At 55.8% G+C, this 14,368-nt stretch overlaps 5 protein-coding genes across 5 annotated transcripts; 2 read left to right on the plus strand and 3 right to left on the minus strand.

Annotated features, from left to right (window-relative positions):
• Positions 1-45: 45 nt before the first annotated feature.
• C7974DRAFT_33276 (putative zinc finger motif, C2HC5-type-domain-containing protein) lies at positions 46-1,950 on the plus strand. The gene has a single exon (XM_046139124.1). The coding sequence runs from the start codon at positions 67-69 to the stop codon at positions 1,645-1,647; it is 1,581 nt and encodes a 526-aa protein (XP_045993897.1). The 5' UTR covers positions 46-66; the 3' UTR covers positions 1,648-1,950.
• A 548-nt stretch (positions 1,951-2,498) lies between these two features.
• On the plus strand, positions 2,499-4,128 carry C7974DRAFT_436022 (major facilitator superfamily domain-containing protein; the record flags this gene model as incomplete). The annotated part of the gene is made up of 4 exons (XM_046145103.1): positions 2,499-2,874; positions 2,922-3,071; positions 3,118-3,241; positions 3,294-4,128. The coding sequence occupies 4 exons, from the start codon at positions 2,499-2,501 to the stop codon at positions 4,126-4,128; spliced, it is 1,485 nt and encodes a 494-aa protein (XP_045993898.1).
• Positions 4,129-5,119: 991 nt separating this feature from the next.
• On the minus strand, positions 5,120-8,148 carry C7974DRAFT_33262 (beta-glucan synthesis-associated protein SKN1). Its single transcript, XM_046139120.1, has 5 exons — positions 7,114-8,148; positions 6,777-7,059; positions 6,206-6,728; positions 5,678-6,158; positions 5,120-5,624 (listed from the first exon to the last, which is right to left on the minus strand). Exons 1-5 carry the CDS (start codon positions 7,746-7,748, stop codon positions 5,567-5,569), a joined length of 1,980 nt encoding a protein of 659 aa, XP_045993899.1. The 5' UTR covers positions 7,749-8,148; the 3' UTR covers positions 5,120-5,566.
• A 1,454-nt stretch (positions 8,149-9,602) lies between these two features.
• Positions 9,603-10,639, minus strand: C7974DRAFT_400487 (uncharacterized protein). The gene is made up of 2 exons (XM_046142509.1): positions 10,125-10,639; positions 9,603-10,063 (listed from the first exon to the last, which is right to left on the minus strand). Exons 1-2 carry the CDS (start codon positions 10,579-10,581, stop codon positions 9,837-9,839), a joined length of 684 nt encoding a protein of 227 aa, XP_045993900.1. The 5' UTR covers positions 10,582-10,639; the 3' UTR covers positions 9,603-9,836.
• On the minus strand, positions 10,640-14,142 carry C7974DRAFT_341371 (uncharacterized protein). Its single transcript, XM_046139274.1, has 5 exons — positions 13,913-14,142; positions 13,567-13,853; positions 13,236-13,522; positions 13,006-13,185; positions 10,640-12,956 (listed from the first exon to the last, which is right to left on the minus strand). Exons 2-5 carry the CDS (start codon positions 13,730-13,732, stop codon positions 10,992-10,994), a joined length of 2,598 nt encoding a protein of 865 aa, XP_045993901.1. The 5' UTR covers positions 13,733-13,853; positions 13,913-14,142; the 3' UTR covers positions 10,640-10,991.
• Positions 14,143-14,368: the final 226 nt, after the last annotated feature.

The following is a 14,368-nucleotide window of genomic DNA, read 5'->3' on the forward strand; positions in this document are numbered from 1 at the left end:
GATGACATCGTCACTACCGTTTGACTCGCCTTTTCTCACAAACAACATCACCACGCGGTTGCAAAGATGAGTCTCGCAGAATGGGCGCTTCCGCAGCTCTCGAAGCTGCTTCCTCTGGACAACGATTCCTTGGGGCAGATCATCTCCTACACCGAATCGTTACCAAACAGAGAAGCGGCGGATCACCTGCAGAACATGCTAGGTGACAGCCCTCAGGCGCTGGAATTTATCACATCCTTTAACAACAGGAGGAGACCGAACGGGCCGGCTGCGACAGCACAGCCTGCGTCTTCAAATTCCTCTGAAGTGCCTAAGCCCAAGCCGCGAAAGAAGAAACAGGCTGGCCTGGGCAAGCCGTTACCGGCGCGACGGGTTGACGATGCAGGCAATCTAGCGGGTGCATACATGAAGAAAGATGAGGACGACTACATGGCTGGGGCTTCGAGACAAAAAGCTCCAAAGTCAAATGCCTTCGGGTTGTCACAAAAGCCGGACGCTCTGCAGTTGCCAACGGCTACATCGTCTGGAACGGCGACGCCAAAATCACGCGGAGTCTCACCGGCACCTCAGGCAAATAGACTCCCACCATCAGCCGCAGGCCAGCTTATCTCTGAGGTCAAATCTACTCGAAACTCATCGCCGAAACCGAAAGCAAAGATCACCGTGGCTGGAGGTACTCCCATGCATGGCGCATCTACAGCACTGAGTGACCTTGAGAGTGCGATCAGAACCCTTGAGATCCAGACAAATCCTTCATTATCTGCCCAAGACAGCAGTAAACGGAAGTGCAACTGCATGGCTACGCGACATCCGCTTCTTGGGGCAGCACCAAATTGTCTAAACTGTGGCAAAGTCATCTGCGTGAAAGAGGGTATCGGACCATGCACATTCTGCAACACGCCGCTGCTCAGCGCCGACGAGACTCAATCAATGATTCGTATTCTACGTGAAGAGCGAGGAAAGGAAAAGATGGCTGCGAACAATGCAGGTCAAAAGCGCGCAGAGGTTGCACATGCCCCTCGGCCGTTCTCAACACCGAAATCGTCTGCGCCGAACTCCGACATCGACTCCGAGAACGAGAAGCTGGCGAAGGCTAAGCAGCACCGCGACAAGCTCTTGGCTTTTCAAGCACAGAACGCGAAGCGAACACAAGTTCATGACGAAGCAGCTGATTTCGAAACAACCACTGCTGGCCTGAGCATGTGGGCATCTCCACAGGAACGTGCGATGCAACTCAAGCGTCAACAAAAAGCCCTGAGAGAACAAGAATGGAATGCACAGCCCGAATACGAGAAGCGGAAGGTTGTTGCAAGTATTGATCTAGCAGGGGGGAGGATCGTGAAGCGCATGGCTGCCGCAGAGCGACCAAAGACACCCGAGAGCGAAGATGAGCCATCTGGGCCTACACAGCATTACGAGACTGGTGCTATATCGAAGGGAAGCGGTGCTTTCAGCAGGAACCCACTTCTCGGCGCCCTGATCCGCCCCACAATTACGATCGAAAACAAAGGCAAAGACAAACAAGCCGAGAAGAAACAAACCTGGAGAAGGGTTCAAGACGACAATGATGACAACGAGCAGTGGATTCTAGACGGTGGTGTATATGGCGGGAAAAATGAGACTGGGGAACCAGAAGCGGGTCACTGAGTGTGCATGAAAGTGTTCATCATTGAACTCAAATCAGTAGACCATCATCTTGCCAATGCCTAACTCGTAGGTTCAACAAATGATATGCTGGTTTGGTCAGACGCTTTCCAGGAGAGATGACCTTGACAACACGGCGTCTACGCCGATGTGCGCTCCTCGGTCTGCCTCGGGAATGCTTCTGTACTGGAACCAACTTTGATCAAGGAGGCGAAGTCAAACGTCAGGCAAAAGTGAGCTGCTGTCAGATCCGATAGTCGGGTGGCGGGGCGTCGATCGGCTACAGCACGGCAGTCGGCCGCAGCCTTTCCTCTTACTTTTCCGCAGCGGCAACTCTAGTAAATATCAATGACAAGCAGCCAAGTTCGACTAGAGTTCTTGGTACCGCGACTACCGCCGCCTTCGAATGATTGCACCTTCCTCATCGATTTAAAGTAACGATGCTCGCTTGCAATTGCCGCGGCCCAAGACAACGTCCAAGACTCCAAGACCACTTCCCCGCAAAGTTTACCCATGACATCGACTTCCAACGTTCAACATTGTGGGTATGACATGCACCCCACGTACATGTAGCCGAGCATTACTGTGTTTGGTTGATTCTGTATCGTGGAAATATGACTACGTGGCGTTTCACTGCAGCGCAAGCCCGTATGAACTACCACTGATGCCTCGCCTCCCTCGCGATGGGCTGAGCCAAGCGTGGGTCTTGTATTTCATGGCAGATGTCGGTAAATGGGCGGAATTCCTTCTCCAGAATCAGGAGCAATGCATGTATAACTGATCGTCCCCAGGGTTATCCGCTACCACTCCTTGTATCTGAACACCCAATCTAGCTTGTGACCTCAGCCAACATCATGGTGAAGGAGATCGCTTTCAAGAACCAGGGGGGCACACATCTCGAGAACGTTGAGAACGAGAAGGGGTTCGCAACACCATCGTCGTCGTCCCAGAGTGACGCACCATTTACCATCGACCCAAAGGTCTCGGCTCGTCTGCGGCATGCCATCGACTGGAGACTCATCCCCGCCCTGGGCGCCATGTATGGCATCTCTTTGATGGACCGCAAGAACGTCTCTAACGCTGCCATTGCCGGTATGCTGGTGGACCTGAAGATGAACAGAGGCATGGGGTACAATCTGGTCAACCTGTGCTTCTTCATCACCTACGTCCTTTGCCAGCCCTTCATGGTCATCCTATGTAGGAAACTCGGGCCGCGTTTCTTTTTGCCAGGCACGTATCGACCCGCACGTGAATGAAGCTTGTCTGACATTCTATAGGTATCTGTCTTGCCTGGGGAGCTGTTATAGTTGGCTTCGGCTTCACGAACAACTGGCCAAGCTTGGTTCCCTTACGCCTAGTGCTAGGCCTACTTGAGAGCGGATACTTCCCAGGATGTGTTTTTTTGCTTAGCTGCTGGTATACAAAGTGTAGGTTGTTCCATTCCATCAGAGATCAGATGATAACATCGAACAGTCGAGATCGGGAAGCGGTACAGCGTTTTCTACTTCATCGGTAGCATTGCATCAGCCCTCTCCGGCATTCTAGCCTATGGACTACAGCAGATGGAAGGCGTGAACGGTATCCGTGGATGGCGGTGGTACGCTTTGCCCCAACCCTTCAAACTTCATACCGACACTGACCTTGTCCAGGATCTTCATCATGGAAGGCGTGATCACGTGTGGTGTCGCCCTCTTTGCCTTCGTCTTCATTGTCAAATTCCCCGACCAGGAGAGAATCAAGCCCTCGTGGGGCTTCCTGAAGAAACCGGGCGACATCGACCTTGTCATCGACAAACTCAACGCCGACCGCGGCGACGCCACACCTGAGGCGTTCTCCTGGAAGAGGTTCCTCGCACCAGCCACACAATGGTACATTTACGGCTTCGCCTTCATATTTTTCTGTGTAACCACCATCGCATATGGTTTCGCATTTTTCCTCCCAATCATCCTCAGCACAAAGCTCAAATTCAGCGTTGCCATGGCGCAATGTATGGGCGCGCCCCCCTACGCAGCCAGCGGCTTCATGATGTACGGCGCGGCGTGGTTCAGCGACAAATACAAGACCCGGGGCCCCGTCGTCTGCTTCCTGTGCCTGATCTCATTAATCGGGCTGCCCATCATGGGCTTCGTCGAGAACCCGTGGGGCCAGTACGTCGGCGTCTTCATCACAGTCAGCGGCACCAACAGCGCGATCCCGGCCATCATGGCGTACCAGGCCAACAACATCCGCGGCCAGTGGCGGCGCGCGTTCTGCTCTGCGACGCTGACGGGCCTGGGCGGCATTGGCGGCGTGGCTGGCGCGCTGATTTTCAGGACCGCGGATGCGCCGTCCTACGTCCCCGGTTTCGCGGCGTGTATGGCGTGCAATGTGCTCGTTATTCTGACTACGGGCGTGCTGACGCTGTACTTTAGGAGGTGCAATGCGCAGGCAGACCGTGGCGAGAGGGTTATCAATGATGATCCGACGTTCAGGTTTACTATTTAGTTGTAGTGAATCCTACACTATCTAGCACTGTACCCCCTGCAGAGCCACATAGCATGAATAAATAATTCACCTTAGACATCAGCCCAGAATCCGTGTCGTCCCCACTGACAAAGCACGGCGGGGAGTGAGCAAGCCGTTCCGCAGCCGGGATTGCGTATACACGTACGTTCAAGACAGCAAGCGGCACGAGCGCAGCGCGCAGATCCGTATCAGAACGACGTCTATACGAGAACGAACGCTATCGTATGCAAGAACGAGGTCTACACCAGAAGAACGTGTTTTTAAGATGTATGTCTATCAAAGGACTGCACTTCGCCACCCGGATGCAGAGACGCGGAGAGCGAACGTTGCGAACTCGACAGCTGCCACATTGCAATCCTGCGGCCGAGTCATGTGGTTTACAACATCGACGTCGAGGACGGCAGTGCGGTCGTGTGGAGCCACTGAGTCCACTTTGATGGCTTGGCTCGACGTCTGCGGCTGCACTTGCATCGCTGCGAGCAGGACGAGGCGTCTTATGCTGGAGGACATGCTCATGAAGTGAGTTTGTCCATGCTCGACCTGTAGACGTAACCCAAGGCAGGATACTTTGCACTTTGAGGATGCGAAAATCACATGGAGCAAGACATTGAAGTACTCTGTTTGAACATGTTTTCAGATATTGGGGTTTAACCACTCTTCCCTATTCAATCTCTCGTCCCCGAGCTGCGATCTCCTTCTGTCGCCGCTCAATATTACAAAAAACGCCCGTCAATGTGGTAGTAATTCGGATCTTCGTGATTTACCCCGGCGCAAACTCCAAGACAGCGTTTTGTCTAGACAAACACCAAGAAACGAGTGGGAAAGAAAACAACGAGCGCACAGGAAATGCTGAGGTAAACCGGGGTGTCCAGCCCCAGAGGCCAGATGCGGTAAATGCCCAAGGGTTTGTACAGTGATGCAAATGCAATCAAGTAAGGGCTGCCATGCTATACAAAAGCGCCATATATGCCATGATTTGTACGAGCCGAGGCTGCAAAATGCAAAGATGTTGATGCTCAAGCGAAGATTCAGATTAACAGTAAGCGGCGCCGGCGGCGCGGCTTGAGGTGAAGTGTTGAGAACTCCAGCCTCAACGGACAGTCGAAATGTTGCATTTTGGAGCTCGACACCTGCGGATTCTTAGGCCGGGTGGCCAGCCGCAAGATCCGAAGTCGCAATAAGCTAGCTGTCGGATCCGAATGCAAATGCGTCTTGCGAGAAATGCCGCCAGGAAAATGCCGTACAAGTCGAAGAAGGAAACGTCTATAATTACGTGCGTTGCGGGGGTCGGTATGGGGTATTGTCGTTCATCGTAAGCAAATGTGACCGCCCACGAAGATGGATCGCACTAAAGGACCATCCGGCAGTCCTCTGTGATCTAGAAAGAAAGAAAGGCGTCGAAAAGCGTCCGAATGGCTTATGCCTTGCAGTCGGACATGAAAGAGTTCTCTGGCCAAGAATAACCAGTCGATTTCCTGCTCATTCATTAGCACAAGCACAGTGTGGATTTAATAGTAGAGATACATACCAGTCTGTGTGATTGGGGTTCTGGTAAGCATCGGGGTGCTTCCTGATGTAGTCGGTGGTCTCGTATCCTTCAGGATCACAAGTGATGTTCTCTTCACCCTCTGCCTGGTAAATGCGGATGTAGTCGATGCGCATGACGGCGGGGAGCATGGCCGCGATTTGGGCGAAATCGATAGCTGCGAAACTGTTGGACATGCCAAAGTTGGCAATGATAGTCAACGGTTCCTCTGGAATGACTCGAGTACCAATGTTGCCGGTGGGGCGTGTAGCCGGTGCTTTCATGGTCCAGGTCTTGTCATCACCCACGTACCAGGTGATGAAACCCTTGCCACCTGTCTTGTACTCAAAGGCGTACTTCTGGTATTGCTTGCCGTCGTACCAGTCGGTATTCAAGTTGGTTAGACCTGAGATGGCCTGCTGATAGGGTCCACCCTTGTATGCGTTCATCATGGTGATTGTGTTGTCGTAGACCTCCATCTGCTCTGTTCGGTGTTAGTCGACTCCAGTAGCTTAATTGCCTGATGCTTACCATAGTCTGGCATATACCAGGTGTCGAAAGGCGCGGCTTGGAAAGACTGAGATACCACGCCTACAGCGTTGCTCTCGCCGGGTCCTAGGAAGTGCACTGAGCCTTCCAGAGCATCGATCTCAGGGGCGCTGCGAGATTTGCCAGGAGTGGGGTGGTCTTCGCCCTTGCAAGTGCAGGCTGGGAGCCTCATACCCGGCAGGTAGCTGAGACCATCATACGAACTCTGGTTTGGAGTGATACCGATATCGCACTCGTCATGGTAGCTGTATGGCCATAATCCTTCAGTCGAACCCAGGTAACCAGGGCGAGCCAAGTTGCCCATGGTCCAGAAACCGGGCCAGAAACCACTGACGTCGCCCTTTCCAGGCAACGAAATACTGGCCTCCAGATGACCACCCTTGTAGCACAGCTTGTTCCAAGATTGAATCATGCCTGATCGGTAGTTAAGACCGTGGTTCTTGAAAAGATCGAACTTCAAGTTGAGTGTGCCGTTTTCCGTGTAAGCCGCATCGGGGTCATACCACTACTACAAGTCAGCACTAAATCACAAATCTTCTCGTGTGTCGCATACCTCCAAATCCTGCGTCGCGCCATACCAGATGTCGACAGCCTGGAAATACGGGTCATCGCCATCGTAGAAAGTACGTCCATCGGTGTTGAATTCGTCGGAGAAAACTAGGTTCTGCGTTGAGCCATCGTACGACTTGCGTGTCATGGCGGATTGCGGCGTATCTGGATCGATTAGGCCGTGTCGCAGGTTTGTTAGTAGCGGTTCGCTCTCTTTGCCCTTGATACACAGCGGGTTGTTCGTGCAAGGACCTACTTCCTTCTGCGTCAACTTATCAACGAAAGTACTGCAGCTCTGTCAGTAGTCGTAAATCACGCGCCGGCGCTGAATGCGAACGTACAGGATGGGGTAGCCAATGAACAGGAAGAGCAGGCCAAGCATCATGATTCCAAGACCTCCCAGATTCATCATTCCTCTTTTTGTGAAGATGTCGCAGTCGCGCGTTTCCTTCTCGCCCGGCTCAGGGTTGTGCAGCGCATCGTCCGCCTCGACGTCTTCTGGGAACAGCAGCAACCCTGCCGAAGGGTGGATGTTGAACTTCTCTGATACGGTCTGTGTGTTGAGGTCCTCCTCACTGCCCGCCCGCGATGGTGCTCTCGAATCATCGAATGGCGAGGCAAAGGGCCCTCTCGACGACATGTCAGAGTCCCAACTTGTGCGCCGCGAGGACATGCCTGACGGTGAGCCCAGCGGCGACTCGTCTCGGAAAGCCTTCAGCTTGGACTTTTGCGGTGGGAGCAACAAGTCCCCAGAGTCGGCCAAGCCGACATTGGAATAGATGTTCGGCACATTTGTCGCTGATCGCAGGCCAGGGTTTGATGCCGTGCCGGGTCGGGATGTCGTCAGTGATCGCGCCGAGGTGGTTCGTGCGGTGGTAGGTCGCGCCGAGTTATCGTCAGTTATTATGTCATGCGAGCCTGAGTTGAGGCGCAGGTGAGGCGGATTCTCCCCTCGAGGGGACAGTGGCGCCGACATGGTTAAAGAGCGTATGCGGCAAAGGTGTTAATGATCGTGTCCTGTAGTTGCTATAGTGGTCCTAGAAAGGGCGGCGGTCGGCGACAAACGAGTGTTGTTGTTGGCTATGTGCGCGGCATGCAATTGGAATGCCGGGGAAGGGAACGAAGTGCGTAGCGCCCTGCAGGTGGATGCCAGGGCAACAGCAACACCTAACTGCGCAATCGAAGCCTCGTGGTAGGCGGTCCGAAAACAGGCAAAGGGCGGAAGACTGCTCGGTATCGCTGTTGGTGAAGAGCAGAAGAAGGGACGCCGCGAGGAGCGAAAATGGAGTGCAGGCGCACGGGGGTGGTATCTTGCTCCTGGTCTAAACGACGGAGGCGTCCAGGGTGGGCAGGTTAGGCAGGTACGACTTGGCACACTATGTCAGTCCAGGTACCTACTCGTGGGGCTGAAGGTAGCGAGCACGAGAGCAACGTCGACGTTGAATGGAGTGTGGTAAGCGACCTCGAGTCGACGCAGGTAGACGCTGCGCAGGAACACTAATGCAGAGGTTCAGGAAATGGTCGAGTTGGCATGCAGAAACAAGATAACCAAGATTCACGCGGTGGCGAGCACGGCCTGAAGCTCAGGGACGAAGATCTCGAAGCTCGAACAAGGAACCGATCAAGGAGCGACCAATCACCCTTGACAGCCTCCAAGCAACTTGACAAGGCGCTTGCATGGCGGCGACTCTTTGCGCAGCCGCTTGCACCCACCAACTACGCCCAGGCTAAATTTACTCGGCCTAGAATCTCAACCACAGCAGTCGATTCAACAACATGTTTCAACCTTCAATAGCCTTACCCTGTGCGACCCCCATCGCCGCCTGCCAATCGATAGTAGGAATTGCAAACATTATGCCCGGCGAGGCTGATATTACTGTCATGCGCTGTCCAGTCCCAGCCTCCCCTGCCCCTATCCAGGTGATCAGCGCCCTGTTCTCGTTGAGTCGTCATGCGTCCGCAGTCCCTGCTGTGCTGAAACATCGGCCTATGGCGCATCCTCGCCGTGCTTTTGTCCTCGAACCCGTTGCACAAGACAGAGAACAGCATCGCAGGCTGCTCATTGCTCACTGCTCACTGCCGACTGCTCACGCTGCGATGCTGGAGAAAGAGGTGCGTGCTGGTTCTCTAGCGCTGCGATCTACGATGCCGAGGTGACGCGTCGCACCACATATAATGTTCCCCCCCGCGCAAAGCCAACCAAACGTGCCGGTGAATCTGCGCAACACAGCCCCGATTTTAGCTCAGAGGTTGCGACTGCAGCGCGATCCCAATCTCACGTTCACGCTCGACATGCGTATCGGTGCGCGGGAGCGGCTATTAAACGGGGATCAACGCTCATACCAAGCACTCTACTGATCCTTCGTGGCATTGGTAAGATTGCGAGGCTGAATCCTGTGGTCGAGGCTGTAGTAATCCCTACCTTTAACGATACGTCAATACTTCACATATGCAGTAGGCGAAGAATGCCCAGGTTTTGCCAAAGAAAGGGGCGTGAAAACTTCATTGACAGCCGTAGCTGCATGGCACGGGAAAGGCTGCGGGAAGAAGGAGGGAATTGCCCATGGCGCTGTTCTGGAAGAGCGCTCAGCCGCGGCTAGTGCATGATTGGCTACGTCGACAGATCGCTGCAGCAAATGAGCGTTGCGTACCGGAGTTTGGTGCGAGCAATGAAGCTGAGGGAGATTTCGATAGACATGTTTGAGAAAGGAATGAGAGTGGGGCGTACCTGAAGCCAGGCACACACACATGAGGTGACGTCGGTTGTTTGAAGCTCGTGTGCTCTGGTGGTCTAAGAAGGTCCACTGTTGTGCCATGGAGAAACGGACAGCTGTGGATTAACAACGAGCCATTTCGGAGTTAACCGGCGGCGCTTCTAAATCCCCGCCCAAAAGCGCTGTGGAACGGCCTTGTGTGATGCCTCCATGAAGGCAATGATTGACTTGAAACGGTTTTCTCGAAACCTGAGGCAAATGCCGAACTATTCGTTCACACGTGCAGGACACAGTTCTCCGTCCCAGGGCTTTTAATTCGCCGCGAACCATCGCAGTTCACCTGCAGATATCTACGACTCAACACTCAACGCCTTCAACCCCACCACCCTCCCCCCCTCGCGATCAACCGACAGAACAAAATACTCGGCCCTAGCCCCCTCCAAATCCACCTTAAAAGCCTTCACCTCCCCATTCCCCGCCTTCTTAACCGCATCAACAACACTCTTATACTGCTTCTCGAACCCCTCGGCCCCAACATCCTGCACCCCGTCTTTCCCCAGCAACTTGCCCAAATCCCCTATCGCGCATCAGATCAGCCAAGCCCACCTACACCAGACCCATGGACTCCGTAAACATACCTGCAGACAAAGAGTCGCCCTTGTATTCCAGCGCCACGGGCTCAAACGGCTCGTCCGCGTCGCTGACGTAGTACTCCTCCACGGCCTCGAGCGCCTTCGGGACCGCCGTGTTCACGCTCTTCGAGCCGTATGATTTCGTGTCTGCACTCTGCTGCTCGGCGGGCGCGGAGTCCTGGTTTGCCTTGTCGAGGAAGGCGGCGTAGGCGGCGTCGGACGACATGTTGCGCGTGGTGTGTGAGGGGTGTGCGCGTGCGCGATTTGGGGCGGTCGAGGAGAGAAGGCTGTTTGTAAGACGCGTGGTAGGTAAGACGTTGGGTTGAGGAAGGTGACGGTGCGGTTTGGATAGTGGGAGAGCGCGTGCGACACGTTGGAGCTTGTTCATGGTTTCGCGACAGCCGATGACGCAACGCAGAGGAGCTGCATGTGCGAGGCGGCACACGGGCGATTGCCCCACCATGATCGCGAAGGCCACTCTGCTAGCACCCAGACAACAACAGCGCCCATTGAAGATAAGAGTATAGTCTTTACTTTGTGTGGGTCATTCTGAATACTATTCTGAATAATAATAAATACAAAGCCTAAGTCGCAGTTTTGCTTTTGTTGATCATACAAGCATACAGCGAGTCGAGGGTATCCCCACCTGAACACCATCTACAAAGCCTCCGTTCCAGATCTTGAGGATCTACAAATGAAGATAAAGCGAGTGATAGGAACTATATACGAAAATATGACCTCGCAAGATCCTGGTCAGACGCAAACATTATGCCTCTAAGACTTCTAGTCGCTGGAGACTTAGACAAGGGATGATATATGCCTCGTGTGTTGACAGACGTCCAAAAACTTATTGGGATCCACCAGTGGCCCTTCTCAAGCCTTCTGTTCAGCGGGAGTGGCAGGGTGTGGGACCCCATTTGTGGGCGCGGTACGTGGGCTATTGCGCTCAGACTTTGTGCCGTTGGTCTTTGGCTCATCGGCCTCATCATCGTAGTTCTCGTCAACGTCTACATGGCGAGCAGCTGGCTCGTGGTGTTCGGGTCGAGGTGTCTCTTTTGCAGGCGCCGGCGTCTCTGACATCCGAGGCAGCGGCGTCGGCGGTTGAGGAGCCCCAATCGGTGCCAGCGATGGCGGGTGATGAGCAGCTTCTGAGGGATGATACCCGTCGTTGATACGCCGAGCATCAGACGCGACCTGAGGGCTCTGTCGCGGAATTTGTGGCGAAGAGACGTGGTGAGGAGGAGATGGCCGGCGGCTGTGAGACTCTTCGATCTTCTGGCGCTTCTCCTCATTGCTCTGTGGCTTCGGACTCTCTTCCCACTCCCTGTGTCGTTTTGGCGGAGCAGTCGGTGGGCGCTCTTCACGATCGCGTGCGGCTGCTTCAGCGGCGGCAAGAGCAGCAGCTGGCGGTGGCGCACCGCTAGCAATGCCACCGCTGGCAGATGGGTCAGCGTGATGTTGAGCCTGATATGGCCCCTGGTATCCGTTACGTGGAGAACCAGCACGGTTCTCAACAATAGGTCGCACCTCCGGTAGTGGGCTACCGGGACGTCCGTAGGGTGGGAGAGGCCCAGGGGTCGTCTGACCTGGTGGTCCAGCCAGTGCAGCCGGTGGTGGAGGTGGAGGTGGCGGGACGCTGCCAGCACCAGCGTGTGGACCGTAGTTCGGGTTAGAAATACGAGTTGGCTGGGGAGGCTGTTGAGCTTGCTGCGATTGGTGAGGAGGCGGCGGCTGCTGTGCCTGGTTTGGCTGAGGTGTGAGCTGCGGCGGCTGAGGGTGGTATGGGCTGGGGGCAGCATGGTGTGTCTTTGGCGACGGCGACATGCCGCGGCGCAGAGATCCTGGGCCTGGTGGGGGAGGACCGGCTGGACCAGATGGGCCAGGACCATTGGTGGGAGGTCGTGGAGGCTCACCGTAGGTCCTCGGAGCCTCTTGACGCGGGCTCACTGGACGCTGAGCGGTATGCTGGGTTGGTGGGCGAATGCCCTCGCGCTGCTCATATGGATTGAGAGACTGAGGCGGCAGGCCCGGATCCCTAATCTGAGCCAAAGGACGATCCCAGCCAGCAGTTCCAAGAGCTGGTGGCGCAGGTCCCTGAGGCGGCTGCGCAGGTTGAGAGCCCCACTGAGGAGCAGCAGGACCGTGAACAGAGGCAGGCTGATAAGCTTGAGGATGAACATCTTGAGGCACGGGGGCATTGCCCTGGTTGGGCGCGCCGGCTGAGCCTTGACCGTTCTGGAGCAGTTGCAGACGAGCCTTGATGTGAACATTGGATGGGTCGAGGTCGGCCGCACGCTGGTACGCATCAAGCGCATCAGCAGTCTGGTTGTTACAAGACTCGTACAGGGTTCCAAGGTCGTACCAGACCTCGGAAATGTTCGGGTTGAGCCGAATGGCACGCGAGTAGGCATCCAGTGCATCACGGTACTGGTTAATCTGGTAGTACAACACACCGATGCTGCACCAGAACGTGGGATTACGCCCATCGCGGTAGACAGCCTGCTGGTAGGCCTCGTAAGCCTTGGGGTACTTCTGCTGGGACATATAGCATCGACCAAGGAGGTACCAACTCTGTGCATCAGTTTGATCTGAAGCGACTGATTTCTCCAGATACTCGATAGCCTGCTCTTGGCTGGTGTAGTTGGTGCTCTGCTGGTGGTGCAGCCATCCTAGCTGCTGCAGGACCTTGGCGTGGTTGGGGTCGCGTTCCAGGACGCGACGATAGGCGCCCTTGGCGGCTTCGAATTCCTTCTGCTGCTCGTAGACGTGACCGATCTGGAACCAGATGTCCTCCTCTGTAAGCGGGCGAGGCGGATTGGTGACGATGTACTTGAAGCACTGTTGCTGTGTTAGGGTCTGGTCTGGAGAGGTGGCTGCGCGCACTTACGTCCAAACTCTGATTGAACTTCTGCTGCTGCTTGTAGATTATGCCCAGGCGGAAGTAGATCTCGTTGGCCTTCTCGAAGTTAGGCTCCATACGCATGACCTGCGAGAAGGCTTCTTCGGCGTGCTCGAGGGAGCCATAGCGGTCGTACAGGATGCCGATGCCGTACCAGAGCTTGGGTTCCTGCGCAGCTGTTAGTGGGCTGTGACGTGGTCCCTTGGTGAGGGGCATACCTTGGGGTCGGACAGATGGTAGAGCGCCTGCTGGTACGCCGAGTACGCCTGCTGGAGGTCGTCCATCATCAGGTAGCAGTGGCCGAGGCTGCCCCACACGTCGCCGTTGGCAGGGTCGACCTTAAGAATAGTACGCAGATACTCGACGGCCTGCGGGAACAGGTCCTTGGTGCGCAGAATGCACGCTATGCCTTGCATGGCGGGCACAGACCACTGGTTATACTTGAGCGCCAGCTGGTAGCACTCCATGGCGCTCTCGAAGTCCTGCATCTGCTCCGACAGCGAGCCTGGGGCGGTCAGTCACGTCGGCGCGGCAGTGCATGCTACATACCCATCTGCGTCCAGACGGCCTCGGTCAATTGGCTCAAGTACTGCGACGGCGTCTTGGGCTGCGTGACGTGCGGCGGGTGGCCGTTGACCTGGGCGTGCGCGGGGTGCGGGCCGCCATGGTGCGGCGGTAGGCCTGCAGTGGGCGAGGGCTGCTGGTGGCTCGCCATGGGGGGCGGGGACAGCTGGGGCCGGCAGAGGCAGCGGAGTCAACGCGCTACACGACAGCGAGGGGGCAGCAACGGCAGCAGCGGCAGCAATGGCAGCAATGCGCCAGCAGAACAGGCCGGGCTGTGCGTGTTAGCATTCAGAGCATCAGGCGTGGGCATGGCGCGGGCGGCGGTGCGTACTGTGGTTGCTTCTTCCCAGGGGACCGCGTCGACGAGTCGCGTCTGGCACAGGCGTCGCGGAGAACGACAGGAGGGTGCGCGGCGGGCAGGCCAATCAGACACAGCAGCGACGGGCAGTGTGGATGCACGCGAGACGGGGCGGCAGGGCAGTGGTGATGGGCGTGGGCGGCGTTGCGATGGATGGCGCGCGCCGGATGCTCGCTGGGGCCGAGGGAGCGTGAGGAAGCTGGAAGCGCGGAGGAGGGCAAGAAGGGCGGGAGAGCTCGAACAACGTCTTTGCTCGCAGCATAACCCTAACCCAGGCCAAGAGGTATCCAGAAGCAAAGTCCCACACCGCGCTAGAGCACTAAAGCACCGTGCAGCGCCATGGGTCAACGCGGAAAGCACCCCTGCTCGTGGAGCTAACGCCAAAAGCAAGCCACACCGGGTGCATGCCAGTTTGGTGCGACCCGTTTG

This window comes from Boeremia exigua (assembly GCF_020726555.1).
Source record: "Boeremia exigua strain MPI-SDFR-AT-0100 chromosome Unknown C7974scaffold_10, whole genome shotgun sequence".
NCBI lineage: Eukaryota > Fungi > Ascomycota > Dothideomycetes > Pleosporales > Didymellaceae > Boeremia > Boeremia exigua.

Excerpts from the sequence above, each read along its gene's own strand:
- C7974DRAFT_33276 (XM_046139124.1), top strand. The coding sequence starts at position 67 with ATGAGTCTCGCAGAATGGGCGCTTCCGCAGCTCTCGAAGCTGCTTCCT.
- C7974DRAFT_341371 (XM_046139274.1), bottom strand. The coding sequence starts at position 13,732 with ATGGCGAGCCACCAGCAGCCCTCGCCCACTGCAGGCCTACCGCCGCAC. Across the intron at positions 13,186-13,235 it reads ACCATCTGTCCGACCCCAAG|GAACCCAAGCTCTGGTACGG; the intron begins GTATGCCCCTCA and ends ACAGCTGCGCAG. Across the intron at positions 12,957-13,005 it reads AGTTCAATCAGAGTTTGGAC|TGCTTCAAGTACATCGTCAC; the intron begins GTAAGTGCGCGC and ends ACACAGCAACAG.
- C7974DRAFT_400487 (XM_046142509.1), bottom strand. The coding sequence starts at position 10,581 with ATGGTGGGGCAATCGCCCGTGTGCCGCCTCGCACATGCAGCTCCTCTG. Across the intron at positions 10,064-10,124 it reads GGGCGACTCTTTGTCTGCAG|GGGATTTGGGCAAGTTGCTG; the intron begins GTATGTTTACGG and ends GATGCGCGATAG.
- C7974DRAFT_33262 (XM_046139120.1), bottom strand. The coding sequence starts at position 7,748 with ATGTCGGCGCCACTGTCCCCTCGAGGGGAGAATCCGCCTCACCTGCGC. Across the intron at positions 6,729-6,776 it reads GCGCGACGCAGGATTTGGAG|TGGTATGACCCCGATGCGGC; the intron begins GTATGCGACACA and ends GACTTGTAGTAG. Across the intron at positions 5,625-5,677 it reads AACCCCAATCACACAGACTG|GAAATCGACTGGTTATTCTT; the intron begins GTATGTATCTCT and ends ATGAATGAGCAG.